The 14,698-nt window shown below is 41.8% G+C and overlaps 2 protein-coding genes across 3 annotated transcripts; both read left to right on the top strand.

Annotated features, from left to right (window-relative positions):
* Positions 1 to 1,391: 1,391 nt before the first annotated feature.
* On the top strand, positions 1,392 to 5,337 carry ankrd33ab (ankyrin repeat domain 33Ab). The gene is made up of 5 exons (XM_037489787.2): positions 1,392 to 1,472; positions 2,118 to 2,426; positions 2,662 to 2,791; positions 3,021 to 3,161; positions 3,978 to 5,337. The coding sequence occupies exons 2-5, from the start codon at positions 2,166 to 2,168 to the stop codon at positions 4,814 to 4,816; spliced, it is 1,371 nt and encodes a 456-aa protein (XP_037345684.1). The 5' UTR covers positions 1,392 to 1,472; positions 2,118 to 2,165; the 3' UTR covers positions 4,817 to 5,337.
* A 191-nt stretch (positions 5,338 to 5,528) lies between these two features.
* LOC119229447 (activin receptor type-1B-like) lies at positions 5,529 to 14,594 on the top strand. 2 transcript variants are annotated; one of them, XM_037489786.2, is made up of 9 exons: positions 5,529 to 5,602; positions 9,858 to 10,103; positions 10,604 to 10,855; positions 11,000 to 11,230; positions 11,328 to 11,495; positions 11,917 to 12,073; positions 12,185 to 12,309; positions 12,417 to 12,547; positions 13,236 to 14,594. In XM_037489786.2, the coding sequence occupies exons 2-9, from the start codon at positions 9,929 to 9,931 to the stop codon at positions 13,359 to 13,361; spliced, it is 1,365 nt and encodes a 454-aa protein (XP_037345683.2). In that variant the 5' UTR covers positions 5,529 to 5,602; positions 9,858 to 9,928; the 3' UTR covers positions 13,362 to 14,594. The 2 variants fall into 2 exon arrangements, with proteins under 2 accessions (XP_037345683.2, XP_037345682.2); XM_037489785.2 differs by lacking the exon at positions 5,529 to 5,602 and adding an exon at positions 8,038 to 8,188.
* Positions 14,595 to 14,698: the final 104 nt, after the last annotated feature.

Below are 14,698 nucleotides of genomic sequence, written 5' to 3'. Positions count from 1 at the left end.
TGTGACACATTTCACATCAGGACAGTACAGCGCCACTTCAAATCCTTGGCTAAAGAAATTAGATGGCGTCTGATGAATGATTTATCTTAATTTCAAATAAGAAATTCAATCTAATCTATACAATACTAAACAAGAGAAAGCAGTGCTTGTTTTAGAACCTGAACAGCAGCAACATTATATCAGCCCATGAGTTAAATTATTATATGATTGTTTTTAGCATATGGCCAACTATAATTAACTTAAAATTTTCAGGAAAAAAAAGTTGTCGTCCTGCCTGACGTCCAAAAGAAGAACAAAAGTGGACAATTTGGGTGGATAAGAACAGATGTTAAATTGCATTGGGATCTGTGCTCGGGCCCTGCTGGATAACATCACGGTCAATAGGTCCAGACGGGTCCAGACGGGTCCCACAGTTCAGACTGTGACCATTCCAAGACAGTTGTAATTACTTCAAATAGCTCCAGCTTCAAGTGTTTTATTCTTTGTTATTGAGTAGACCAGATTAAAATGCCTCTGTGTTTTATTCGTGTTTGTTCTGTTTCATTAATTTAAAGGTCTCACTTCGTACAATGCTGATGCACTTGCACATAAATCACTTTCAGGAAGTCTGTAAATTCCTGATATCTAGGACACATTTATAATTGGGTGTTCACCAGACTCACTCTGTGACCAAATCATAGAAGATGAAATTGTGCATGAGTCTTATTGTGTGACACATCTGAGAAACATAATTACTCAGCCTCGGCTGCCACTGGAGATCTCTCAAATGATCTACTGATGTTTGAACTATTGAGTCAGCTCAGAGCAGGTCAGTCACCTCTGGTTTGTTCTGCTGATCAGTCAGTACAACCCTTTAGATTCCTCTGGCCTAAGCAGTTTATAGTGAACAATTCATACAATAAAATGATTTATTAATGAATTAATTATTTATGGAAAATGTAATAAATTATTGTTTAGATGTTTCCTTATGATTCATATATTCTCATAACCATTTGTGACGCATATTTTTACTTAATTTCCCCAAAATATCATTATAAAGAAATATAAGAGAGCAAAATGGTGTGAAACTTCAAGAAACTTTAAGCGTTAAGTTTAACAATTCAAACTAGCAGGAGATATGGACAACAGTGTTGTTGTGTTGAAAGATGAAAAAGCCTGAACATAATCCGCTCCATAAAGCTGTTGTAATTGGGATGAGCTAAGCACAGAAGCTAAACTTCAAGTGTCTCTGAGAATAGTCTCGATAGCAGACTCCTCCTCTCCGTTGCATGTCATCGCAACGCTATGTAGGACGGAAATTGGTAACGTACCTGTATTTACAGTCCCAGGAGGAAACTAGGACCTCTCACCTGCTCTGAAAGCACAGTGGTGTTGGACCGAGTCAGAAGGCGTCCGACAAGAAGTCACAAGGGGCCGTCATCTACACCGACCGACAGGTGGAGGCATCTGCATTTACACCTGGTTGATTCATGGTGAGTGTTTATTTCTTTTGTTCAGTTAGTTTGATCACAGTGATTTCTCTGTACTGATGAAGGATCACAAGCTGTGCAGTTCTCCCTCCTCCTCCTCTGCTGATCTGTGGTTCCATGGTGGTCTGTGGCATAAAACGTTTGACATGTCTGAGGTTCATAAACATTCTTCATCGAGAGCAGTGCTTTCTTGGCAACACAGGAGAATTGTTTAAATTTCAGTTGGCATTATTGTTGATGTTGTGTTGCTTTGAGAAAGCGGCAGAGGAGCTCAAACGTGAGTTGACCATGGCCACGTGTGACTGAGGTTATTCTGAGGGGGGTTGTTCCTCATTTAGCCCGACTGTATGTTCAGCAGGGCTTTAAGATGCTGATCCAGTTACTCAACCGCGAAAGACACACTGAGCTGGTTCAACCACACCCACTTCATGACACACAGATAACACACTCATAATCCCTGAGTGACAGACACATCGTTTTCCCTTCGTCAATCTGACCTCAAAGCATTGATCTTTAAGGGAGGACGATCTGAAGCCTTCCATAAAGGCTTCACCTTGTTGTGATTATCTAACAATTACGTCTCTACAATGAGATGACTTAAACTTGGCAATGAATATAAAAGGATGAACTCTTCTATTTTCCTTGTAGATGTAGCCAAAAGAGACAAAAACATCGCACCTTTTCTGCTGCTGGAAGATGGCTTCTGCAGCCGACGAGGTCCACCTGGGCTCAGGCCCTGATGAGGACGACGAGGGCCCGTCGGGGAGCGAGTCCGACTCGGACAGCATCCTCTCTGACGACTCGGTGCTTCCGGACTACACTCCTGAGGAAGCAGACGGCTCTGCGGCGTCAACGCTGTATGGAGCATGCGCCCGCAACAACCTCGCTTCTCTGCAGAGAGTTCTGGAGAGAGGGGTGACAAAGGAGGAGGCCACGGAGCTGGACATCAACGGCATGGTGAGGGCCTTAAATCGCAATGATATGAATCAGCTTGTGATGTCAACACTGACACAGTGGAGCGGGGAGTTTTTATATAATTAATTATTGTAATGCAACCTTATGTGGTCTCAATTGATAGAAACAAGCACATAAGACAAAACATATGAAGATATTGAGATCTTCGTAGTAATCGAGATGTGACACAAGCTATGCCATTTTGCCCTGGTCATTTATCCTTGTTTACTACCAACAGAACGGCTTGATGGTGGCTTGCTGCAAAGGTTTCGTGGACATTGTATATGGGCTTTACGCGTGTCCCTTTATAGACATAAATCAACAGGACAATGAAGGCAACACTGCTCTGATGATTGCATCACAAGCAGGTAAGTGGCAGCTACACAGTAAACATTCTCAAAAAAAACACAACAAAAAAGGCTCAGGTTCACAAGATAAACCAGTGAAGTACAAAACAATTCGGATTTAATAGAGTAGCAAACGTTATTTACACCATGATGTATGTTGTATAGAATGAAAACTGTAAAACCAAAGTACATTCATCTTAATGCACACAGTTGCTGATTTGATCTCTTAATTCTGTGTTTTTATCTGCAGGTCATGTCAACACAGTCATGTACCTGCTAAACTACTACCCCGGCATAGACACTGAAATAAAGGATTGTCGCGGTTTCACCGCACTCATCAAAGCTGCTATGACCGGCCGCAATGACGTCATGGCTGCCCTTCTCATGGCCGGTACGCCTGTCTCAACTTTTGCTTGCTTGATTTTCCATTTCATGTCATCAGAGTTTTCGTCATTCCTTTTTGACCATTATTTTTGCATGAAAACGAAAGAACGAAAATATCAGTTATCAAGTTCATAAAATCATATGAGCGTTCTCACCATTAAACTTTTTAAACTCTATGTGATCTTTTAAGAAACCCTAACATTAGCTCATCAACCACAACTCTTACAGCTCTAAATGAACAGTCACAGCGAAGCTGGTGAGACTAGCTGAGCCCACGGATTATCTGTCCCTCCCAGAAGCCCCATTAAGGGATCATTCTGAACACATCATCACATCGTATCGCAGCCTGGCGTAACCTCTGACATGCGATCGTATCCTATGTATGTATGGAGCTATATGCAGACAACTCCTGAAACCTCTGCAAGGCATGAGTTGTTTGTCATTGCAGTAGGAACACAAATATTTATGATTTTCTTTACTGTCAAATCAATTGTTTATTTTGCTTTTTTAATTTTTTTCAGTGTCGCATATTGTATTAAAGAGATTATCAAAATATCAGCTATATATTATTTTGTTATGGGCAGTAACTGTCTTTCTTTGTGGTACCGATTTGGGATGTTTCAGAACGTAACAACTGAAAACCCACAAATGTAAATAATTGGTTGAGATCAATTGAATGTTTCAGATTCAGGTTCGTGCTAGTTGGGTAACTGGTATGTTACACTGGGACAGTAGCTGTAAATTCAAATATATATTTTTTAAGGGAATTAACAACTGCTATATATTTTTCATTTTATAATCCAAATGAATAATTTATTTCCAGGGGCTCACATACACGAGGTAGACTCCACCAAAGGAAAATGCGCCAAGCAATGGGCAGCGAAGACCGGTCGCTATGATACCCTGTGTCGTCTCCGCCGCCTCAACATGCGGCCAGTAGTGGAGCAGTGCTGTGAAAGTTATGTCCCTGACTGGCCCGAGCTCCAGGAGAAGGTAGCAAAGGCCACAGCTCAGAAAAGTAACAGGGAAAGAATCACCCAGCGGATCAAAAACACATTCGTATTTAGATTTCCTCGTGATCCTGAGGACAACGGGGCCCTGGACCACATGGTGCGCATCACCACCAGCGTCCACAGTCCCCTAATTTCAACGGGGTGCCGTCCGCTCTGCCCCACCAGCCCCCCCGAGATGGGGAAGAGACGCCTGGCTGTGCCAGAGCTGATGAAAAAGCACCCATCTAAGGACCTCGAAGGGAGCTCAGTGTGCCACAGCAACGGCTCGGTGTCACACGTCAATCCCACAATCCAAAATGCCGATCCAATCTCTGTAGCGTGCTGTGGCAATACAGAGCGGCGAGAGAGCATCCTGTCTTTGGCTTCCACCAAAGTTAACACCACATTCATTTCCCGTTCTATGGCGAGAAGGAACAGCGTGTTCCCCTCTGGCTGCATCCCCAAGATTGATGTCAGCAGGCCTTCAGAAGCAACGCCAAAGAAAGAAAAGAAAAAGAAGAAGGGCAAAAGCAAGGGCTTCTTGGAACCACCCATATGGAGGTACAAGGAGATCAAGGAGGAGAAAAAGAAGGAGAAGAAGAAAGCCGAGAAAGAAAATGCAAAAAAAGAGAAAAAGAAAGAAAAGGACAGCAAGAAGGCCCAAACATAAGAGCTTAAAAAGTGCTCTTCTGCTGTATGAAGCACTCCTTTCGAAAAATATGTAATAATATGTAAATATCTATTTGCAGCAAATGCAGAACCTTGACTTAAAAATTACCTATATAAAATCTAAAAACATCAAGATCACCTTTTTAACAATTAGGACACAATGTATGAAACCCATATTTTCTATTAAATTTCACAGGTGCTATTATGGTATCTACCTCATTAACATAAACATAAAACACAGCCAGGAAGGAACCTAATGCATGTGTACCTGCATCCGCTTCCCATGCAAATTGGAAATATATACTATAAAAACATAGCTATATCACAGCTCATTTGTAGTATTGTGAAATGTTGTTTCATGTGTTGTGTATTTTTGTAAAACGCTAACCAGAATAAATCGTAAATATTGTACAATATGAAGCAAACATGCATATAAATGCCAACAATGTATTCATTTAACATATATATGTTTATGATCATGATCTTATTAAGTGTGAAAAATAAAAACGACAGGGAACGACGACAGGGAATGATTAATCAATTCATTCATTAGTGTTTAAAGCAGACATGCCAACCATCCCGATTTTTCCGGGAGACTCCCGAATTTCAAAGCCCCTCCCGAAAATCTCCCGGACCGACCGTTCTCCCGAATTTCTCCCGATTTCCACCCGGACAATAATATTGCTGCACCATCCGTCACAGGGCGCGCCGTTTCAGACCGAACAATAATAAAGGTTACACCTTGAAGTCAAGCGCGGCATTTAGAACGGAAAAAGATGAGACTAACGTGAGTAAAGGGGGAGAGGGAGGGGGGGAGGGAGCATCTTGCATCTGCCACTCGTCTCTTAGCAAAGAGGTGTCATGGCTACAGGTGCCAGCCGGGCGATGACACGCCCCCCGTTCCTGCAAATTGAATTTCACAGGTGCTGCTCATAGATACGCTCCTTCAAGGGCTGTGCTACAGGCTGCGAAGCATTGCACCTTCAAATACAACCATGGGTAGAGTAGTGTTGTTGTTATTGTACAAATTAGTCTAAACTCCTGAGGAGAACCCTTAAGGAATTGAATTTGTGAAATAAATGAATTACATTTTTCTTTGCGTTTGTGATATATATGACGATACCCCATCCCCCCCACCCGGTCCTTTTGAATATCTCGCTAATTCTGAGGTCTCAAGGTTGGCAAGTATGGTTTAAAGTTGCATTAATCAATATTTTAATATTAACAATGGATTAAACGACAGCGTGTAATGTCAAAGGTGAGGCTCGTAGTGACTATATCAAACTCAGTTTTTAGGTCTATTTCAGGCCACTCTCTTGGTTTTCGACTTATCACCTTGTTTCCAGCTGCAGCAGGAAACTTTTCAACAAGAAAACCCGCAGAAAGAGTTTAACAGGTCAAGAGCCAGATATTTATTTTAGGGGTTTGTGTTGTTCCACCATATATGCTTCATGTGAAAATATAAAAAACTTAATTAACTTAATTTGGTGACATTTAAAGATTATATGAAAAATAGTCACACACCGTGAAAGGGTTTAAGGTCCAAAAGGAAAACAACAGTTATCTACAAAAGGAACATCACACTGCATTGTAAAAAAAAAAAAAAAACTTTGCGATTGAAACCGTAAACTCATGTTACCTAAGTTTGTATATCAAGTCAGAGGTGGGGTCAATTTTTAGCTTGTTCAGCTGCTCTCCAGAAACCAAAAGGGTGATGCAGCTGTAATGTCCAAATGCTGAAGAGAGCAATCCTTGGTCATACAAACATGTATTTGGAGAAATGTGGCAAAAACATATTTCCTAACGCAGACATTCCACCTTTCCTTTACAGTTTTTCTCCATTGGTTTGGCTCATTTTTTGAAACAGAAATGACATTCTCAAAACTACATGGAGAAACCTCCAAACCACTTGGCAATTTCTCAATACAGAATTGAATTTCTCATTCATTTGGTCAAATTGCAAATGTCTAAGTACATATCTCAATGTCTCAGTACATCTTTGCTAATGATTAAGTAGATGTAGCCTACATTTAGCACAATTTCCAAGTGAATAGATCTTGTTGATCTAAACTGATTGTTGATTCTCAGTCTAATTGTTTTTTGCTCCAAAACGTCTCAGCGTAATTTCATTGTATAAGTCATCACATGCACAATAGTCTGTTCAATTGTCCAAATTACTCAAGAACATAATACCATGAACACCATATATGAATCCCTTGGAACATTTGATAAATTCACAGTATTACAACAATTGACAGTCAGATGAAACTGGAACTTTATTTTTTTTTAATTCTTCAACCAGCTTTATTTACAGCACTGTAGGCCGCATATAATTTTCATTGTTTTTTGTTTCTGTGTTTATTTTACAGTATACTATGCTGTATATATTTTCTTTTTACTCTGATGTACGGAAGTTATTTTATGTTTGTGAATGATAACTGCAATTACAATAAATTACAATTTCCGGTAGTATGAGGTCAAACCTTGGAGGCTACTCTTACCCTAAAGTCTTATATCATTTTTTTTATTTTTTTTATACACAATTGTATTCTGTTAGCTTGACAAAAAAACAGTACAGTAACCATTGTCAATGAAGAACTGGGCTAAGACTGGTGGACATGAGGGATTTCAATGGTCCTCTGCCATAGTGACAAAACAACTAAACATTTTGACCTGCAGTGTTTAAACAATGACAAAGGGACTTTTCATTTTGGGGGCACTGACTGTTTGTATGAGAAAAGGAATTTGTTGTGACTGATGAGTTGTCTGTTTTGGGAGAGATATGACCTTTTGCAGGTGTGCCATAGTGTTTTGCTAAACCATCTAGGTTATTTTGGCAAATGTATTTAAAGCTTTGAGAATGTCGTTTTTTCGAGAGATAGATGAGCCACAGCAATCGAGAAGAACGTTTTCATTTTGGGGGCACTGACTATTTTTATGAGAAAATGATTTGGTTTTGAAGCTTGAGTTAACTGTTTTGGGTGAGATATGACCTTTTGAAGGTGATCTATGTAGTTGTGCTTAAACATATAGGCTATTTTAGCAAATGCATTAAGAGCTTTGAGAATGCAATTTCTGTTTCAAGAATTGAGCCAAAGCAATGGAGAAAAACTGTAAGACATTTGGGGAAGGACTTCCAGCTGTGAGACAAACTGGTTGAAATACCTTTTGCTGCCCCCTGCTGGTGGAGCACGTGAGTGCGATCAACTGTTCACTGACAGCCGGGGTTATCTGTCACTATCACGCCTCGCACCATCTAACCTCACAGCTAATGTCCTAATGCGATGAACGGGGAGTTTAATGACCATGGCTAACCTTCGGATTTCGGTAGCCGTGGTGGTTGTCCAGGTCGTCCTGTACGGAACCTGTGAGGGTGAGCGAATTGTTGTTTGTTTTGGTCATGCGCTGCTGTGAATGTGGACTTAGCTGCTAGCTGCCGTTAGCAGGTGTTAGCTAGGTTAGCTCGGTGAGCTAATGTTAGTGCAAGTGGAACGAAACGTTTCATTGACGCACAGACATGAAACCTACCAAGTCAGCCTTCACTTGTTTGAACCCGGGAATGATCTTAACAAGCTGTCATTTAACTTAAAGGTAACCAGCCACGGTACCTCGCCGTCTCTCTGTCGCAGCTGGTTCGGCTAACCACTGGATCAGCGGTAAAGTGTAAGGTGTTTGTGTAGCGACCGCTCGGTGAAAGGACTGTGGACGGTCAGTCGACCGACAGCTTTTTGTAGCAAAATGAATGATTGTTTCATTTAAGGTCACTCATTCTGTCATATGCATTGGACGAATTGTAAAACTTGGACGTTGTTCATTGTGCACACATGACGTCTTTGTTATCGCACTCTGCCCGGGGAGGAGATCCCTCCTCTGTTCTTCTCTCTCTAACCATTGGCATTTTTTCCCCTCCCCGTTGAAGGTTTTATTTTGGGGAGCTTTTTCCTGTACGAGAGGGATCCGGTGTTACGTCCCTACTGGTTTTCGAACCTACTGGTTTGCCCATGCGTGCGTGTTTGTGTTCTTCTAACAGCAGCCGATGTTGTCCGCTTCGGTCACCTGATTCGTCACACATTCGATACGTTGAAGAAAATAAATTGACTAAAAGATCACCACAACCTGGACCCCTCTCACCCCGGACAAAACCTGTTTGTGCCCCTTCCATCCGGCAGGAGGCTGAGGTCCATCAGGACCAAGACCTCCCGCCACACTAACACTTTCTTCCCTTCGGCTCCTCACTCTCTACATGTACACTTGTCACTTTCTGTTGGCTGGTGCACATTCTGTTTTTTTTAACTTAACTAACCCAGCTTTAGATTACTAACCCATAGCATTATATATTATATTTTTTTCTTATTCCTGCACTATGTCTATTGTCCATTGTCGTACTTTCTGCACCAACCGGCAGGTTAAATTCCTTGTATGTCTGACATATGATGGCAATAAATGTTTGCTCATTCCTGATTCGAGTCGAGTGAAATAACGATATGTTCTAAGACGGGTGCACTACGCGTCAGCCAATCGAGCTTATAAGTTTCCCAGCTGCTTCCTATACTATTCATTAAATTGTACATTGGCTAGAAAACGTTTTGGAACACTTCCAAACATAGTTATCGATGCTTGATAGTTATTTACATATTACATTCACATTGTTAAAAAAAGGTGTTTTAGGGCTTGAAATATTTAGGTGTGGAGATTGAGACTCTTGAGGGAGATTTTTCTCTCTAATCTTATGAGTTAGCTGCCTCAAGGAGGCCTCCTATAAAAACTAACTATACAACCATGACCTTTGTCATCACAAAGTGAGATGCCACACGCTAAATAAATCACTATAGGGGTTCATCAGTGACAAAGTATGGCTTTTCCTTTGTGTTTTGGGGGCATCATATGTTGCACATTGCTTAGAAATCCATAGATTGTCACTGTTTGCTGTTATTATCCTCCGCTGTGCATCATGTGCACTCAAAGTTCCTGCATGGATACAAAGAAAAGACTGTTTTGTGAAGCCTTGTTTTTTTTAATCATTCAAACTATTACATTTCCAGCTCTGCGCTGTAACTGCTCCACTGCCCAGTGTGAGAAGACTGGCTTCCAGTGCGAGACCGATGGCGCCTGCATGGCCTCCACCTCCTTCATCGGTGGCCAAGAGAAGCACTTCCGTCACTGCATCCCACGAGCCAACCTTGTGCCGCCTGGACAACCGTTTTACTGCCTCAGTGCAAAGGGCTTCCTCAACAACCACTGCTGCTACACTGACTACTGCAACAACATTGACCTCAAAGTACCCTCAGGTGAGCTCTGTCTGGGAGAACTTCTGAGAGATTCTAGCCAACATCTGAACACAAATAGAAGTCTTTTGTACCACTCGAGGCAAATACATTTTATATGGTGTGACAGTAAAATACAACAGTATTTATCCACAGCCTTTAAAAGACTGGCAGGGTATTCTCATGGAAAATGGGCGTGTCCCTTCAGTAGTGCGTTAGGTTATCTTATAATGATTATTGTGCCAGGTTATGTAACTGTTTCAAGGACCAAGTCGGGCATTTTCTGGGTCAAAGGTGGAGTTGAGGACCAGCTAGCAACGAGTTTTACAAAATGTAGCATTTATTTACTAAACATTTGGTAATGATCAACAAGTTGAAAGAGTCAATCGTTAAGTTGGTCAAAAGCCTTATGTCATACTGCTAAGCAGACCAAGGAGTTGATCTCAGAGAGCAATGTCCGTTTCACGTGTTTTCTCTGTGCCAGATGTTTTATTCGAATTGCCCCCTTTTATCTTTTCAATCAGGTCTCGGAGTTGGATACGACCCAAGTTGCTCGTGGGGGCCGGTGGAACTAGTTGCTGTGATAGCAGGGCCGTTGTTTCTGTTGTGTCTTCTGCTGCTGATGGGCGCATTCCTATACCAGTACCACCAGAGGGCCTACAGCCACAGGCAGAGGTTAGAGGTGGAGGACCCCTCGTGTGACCAACTCTACATGACCAAAGACAGGACTCTGCAGGACCTCATCTACGATCTGTCCACGTCTGGTTCAGGCTCCGGTCAGTGCACAGCCGGGTGTAGTAGCTGCAGGCCGGCACTCAAGTTGCAGTTTACACGGTTTCTTCTTTTTCTGTGGGGGGGGGGATATTTGATATTTGTTTTCATAAAAGCTCTGATGACTTTTCTCATCCTCTCCCGACCAGGCCTGCCTTTGTTTGTCCAGCGGACCGTGGCCAGAACAATAGTCCTCCAAGAGATCATTGGCAAAGGGCGTTTTGGGGAGGTGTGGCGAGGGCGTTGGCGAGGTGGTGACGTGGCGGTGAAGATCTTCTCGTCCAGAGAGGAGCGCTCCTGGTTCCGTGAGGCGGAAATCTATCAGACTATCATGCTCCGCCATGAAAACATCCTAGGCTTCATAGCTGCCGACAACAAAGGTGCTAAACGAGGACGGCATGTTTGTTTGTCATGGAAGACCCGAATCGTTCTCATTTAAACGTATCGTTTCTGTCTCTGTCCCGGCCTTCTTCCCAGACAACGGCACGTGGACCCAGCTGTGGTTGGTGTCGGACTACCACGAGCACGGCTCTCTGTTTGACTACCTGAATCGCTACTCCGTCAATATCGAAGGAATGATCAAACTGGCTCTGTCAGCTGCCAGCGGTCTGGCACATCTGCACATGGAGATTCTAGGAACACAAGGTGACTGCGACATGTTTCAGCGCTCGCTCCATCCCGAAGCCAGTTCCGCCCCACGAGGCCTTTGGTGTTAACAACTGACCTCGTAGTTGATAAATCGATAGGATATGTCACAGTAACACCATAACATTTCAGCTCATGCAATGGGAAAATTAAGCAAATGGAGGCTTGTAGAAAAATAGAGGACAAGAAGAATTTCATTTTTATATACAATACTGTGTATATCTCTCTCTTTACAATATAGTGATTAAAAGTTAAATTGCAGTTGAGGACTTTTCTTTGTATTAGGAGGATTGTTTTCTATTTTGATGAACCAAACTGAAGGGAAAATTTCATGACCTGTAGTAATTTTCTGATAAGAGAGTTTTTATTGACATTTTAAAAACATTAGGAATGTCTGACATGTACGTTTATATTTCGGTAGGAAAACCGGGCATTGCCCACAGAGACCTGAAGTCCAAGAACATCCTCGTGAAGAAGAACTGCACCTGCGCCATCGCTGACCTCGGCTTGGCCGTCCGTCACGACTCGGCCACAGACACCATCGACATTGCGCCTAATCAGAGGGTGGGCACCAAGAGGTCTGTTTCAACATACACACATGCAGCTGCTGACCGTCCATTCTCACAGATATCCATGACACTTGACTGCACCCATCATTAGAAAAAAATGATTGTTATTCCATCGTTCAGGTATATGGCTCCGGAGGTTCTGGACGAGACCATCAATATGAGACACTTTGACTCATTCAAATGTGCTGATATCTATGCCTTGGGCCTAGTCTACTGGGAGATTACTCGCCGCTGTAATAGTGGAGGTCAGACTATTTAGTTTTTACTCTGTATACTCAACCTGTAATTTGATTTTTGTTTTTGTATTGATGTTAGCAAATGATCTGACCCCGACATTGTCCTCTCCTGTCAGGTATCCATGAAGAGTACCAACTGCCCTACTACGACCTGGTACCTTCTGATCCCACCATAGAGGAGATGAGAAAGCTGGTGTGTGACCAAAAGTTACGACCCAACGTCCCTAATTGGTGGCAGAGCCATGAGGTATAAAATGTATTGATTCATTCAATCATTTGAAGCACAAATACACAAATATTATCGTTTAGTTGATTAGTTGCGGAGTTCTAGGAACACTGAAAGCACAAAAAAATAGTTCAAGACGTTACCAGGTGAGTCCTCCATGGTATAATCATTACTTAAAAATGAGTCACTCAGTCTACAGACCTTCCATTCCAATCAGGCTTCTTCTTTACAAGCAGAACACAATACATCAGTGGGTAGTACTTGATTCAGTGCAACAAGGAGTGCAAAAGTTCAACATGTCTTGGTCAGAATTCTTTATAAACAATTACAAACAATTCTAGGGATTCTAATTATATAGATTTTTGGGGGGTAGACGGAGGGCTATAAATATTGATCATCAGCATTTGAAATCCAGTATTGGTTGGGCAATGTTCAAGGCGCGCTGGATTGTTTTATTTGGTTGGATTGCTTCCTGTCTAATCAAATTTACCACTTCACGGCAGTGACGTAAGTGAGTTACTGCTGGAAACTATGACTAAAAACTATATATATATTTATATATATATATATATATATATATATATATATATAAAGCCAAATTAGTTGATTGACACAAACACTATCTTCTTGAACTACATTTGTATCATCGCAGGCTCTTGATCCTTATTTTTTTTATTTATATTATTTGCTTTTCCCCCTGCGGTTGCAGGCCTTGCGGGTGATGGGCAAAATCATGAGGGAGTGTTGGTATGCTAATGGCGTAGCTCGCCTGACGGCCCTGCGCATCAAGAAGAGCCTCTCCCAGCTCAGCATCCAAGAGGACCTGAAAGTCTGAGAAAGCAGGACCAGACTCTGGACTGTGTGACATTGAGAAGAGGAAGAAGACAAAGAAGGGGCTGGGCCCTCTATATAGAACGCACAAAGTAGGAGAACGGGACGGAGATTAGCACTTTGTAAAATATTTTTTTTAGTTTTGAAGCCACTTGATTTCTTACAACCCCTACCTCGCTTTCCCAGCCAAACTACCAGGAACACCTTTCCTGTGTTATGCTCAGCTACTGCTGCCCCTTTTGTTCCTTTCCACACTCCGCACTAAGGAGGATCTGAGGATTTCCTGCGTACTTGTATGCAAGCGGTGGCAGGATGTGTAATTAACATTTTTGAAGAGCAGTTCCTTATATTTCCTCACGGTCTTTTCGATCACAGTCCCTTCAGAGTTAACAAATAGTATTTGCTGTTTTAGTCTTTGACAAGCTGGGAGGTTTTGGAGGATTTTAAACATATATTTTTATCATTCTGGTATTTAATAACTAGATCTTGTTATTAATATTTGGGTGTGAAGCTATTGTGCAGATTTCTATTTGCCACCTAAAGCATTCAGGCACATTACAAACTGCTCATAGAGAATAATCCATCTGGTTCTGCTACCACTGTGTCGTTTAGTGGTCTGCTGATTACTTTGTAAGCATGTACAAAGCAGCTGAGACACCATTTACTTTATAACGAGGTGTTTTTAAGACTTCAAAGTCACCAGTTCTTTTTAGGGCAACTTGCCCAACACGATTTAGCCTTTGGACCACTGCCTGGAGCCCTTCCTGTAAGCTGTTGTACACCTCAGGTTTTCCTCATGCTTACCAATCAACCATTGAAAACACGTGAACTGAATGTGAAGAATATTTAAATGGTGTTTAAATCATCTCTGGATCCACATACAGACCGTAACCTGCCACGAGGGTAAATGTTGCTGCCTGCCCTCAGATAAGCCCACATTCAGATAGTCGTATTTACACTGTACTTTAATAAGGGACAATACTTCTATTTTTTTATTTTGAGTCCCTTTTTAAACACACTAACCCAGGAATATGAATTACAGTTGGTTGACGAAGCATGACCAATGTTCCTTTCACCTCGGGGCACAACTACTGCACATATACTGGCTTTTTAAGGTATAAAACTTGTAGATCTGACATTACATTTGGTTTTAAGTTGAGACTTGGTTCATGTTCTAGATAGATTGTATCTTTTATATCATCTTTTGGTTTGGTGGAAAGAATTATCTTTTGATTTGCAGTTTGTGAACAGAATTGTGTACTTTTTGTCCTTTGAAGTTACATTTCTCTACGTGTTGACTTTCACCTTCAGCGCTCTACGACAGCAGAGCAGTATTTGATT

Source organism: Pungitius pungitius, chromosome 8 (genome assembly GCF_949316345.1).
Source record: "Pungitius pungitius chromosome 8, fPunPun2.1, whole genome shotgun sequence".
Lineage (NCBI taxonomy): Eukaryota > Metazoa > Chordata > Actinopteri > Perciformes > Gasterosteidae > Pungitius > Pungitius pungitius.
Note: the sequence above shows the minus strand (reverse complement) of the source record. Positions and strands in the feature narration are given on the sequence as shown.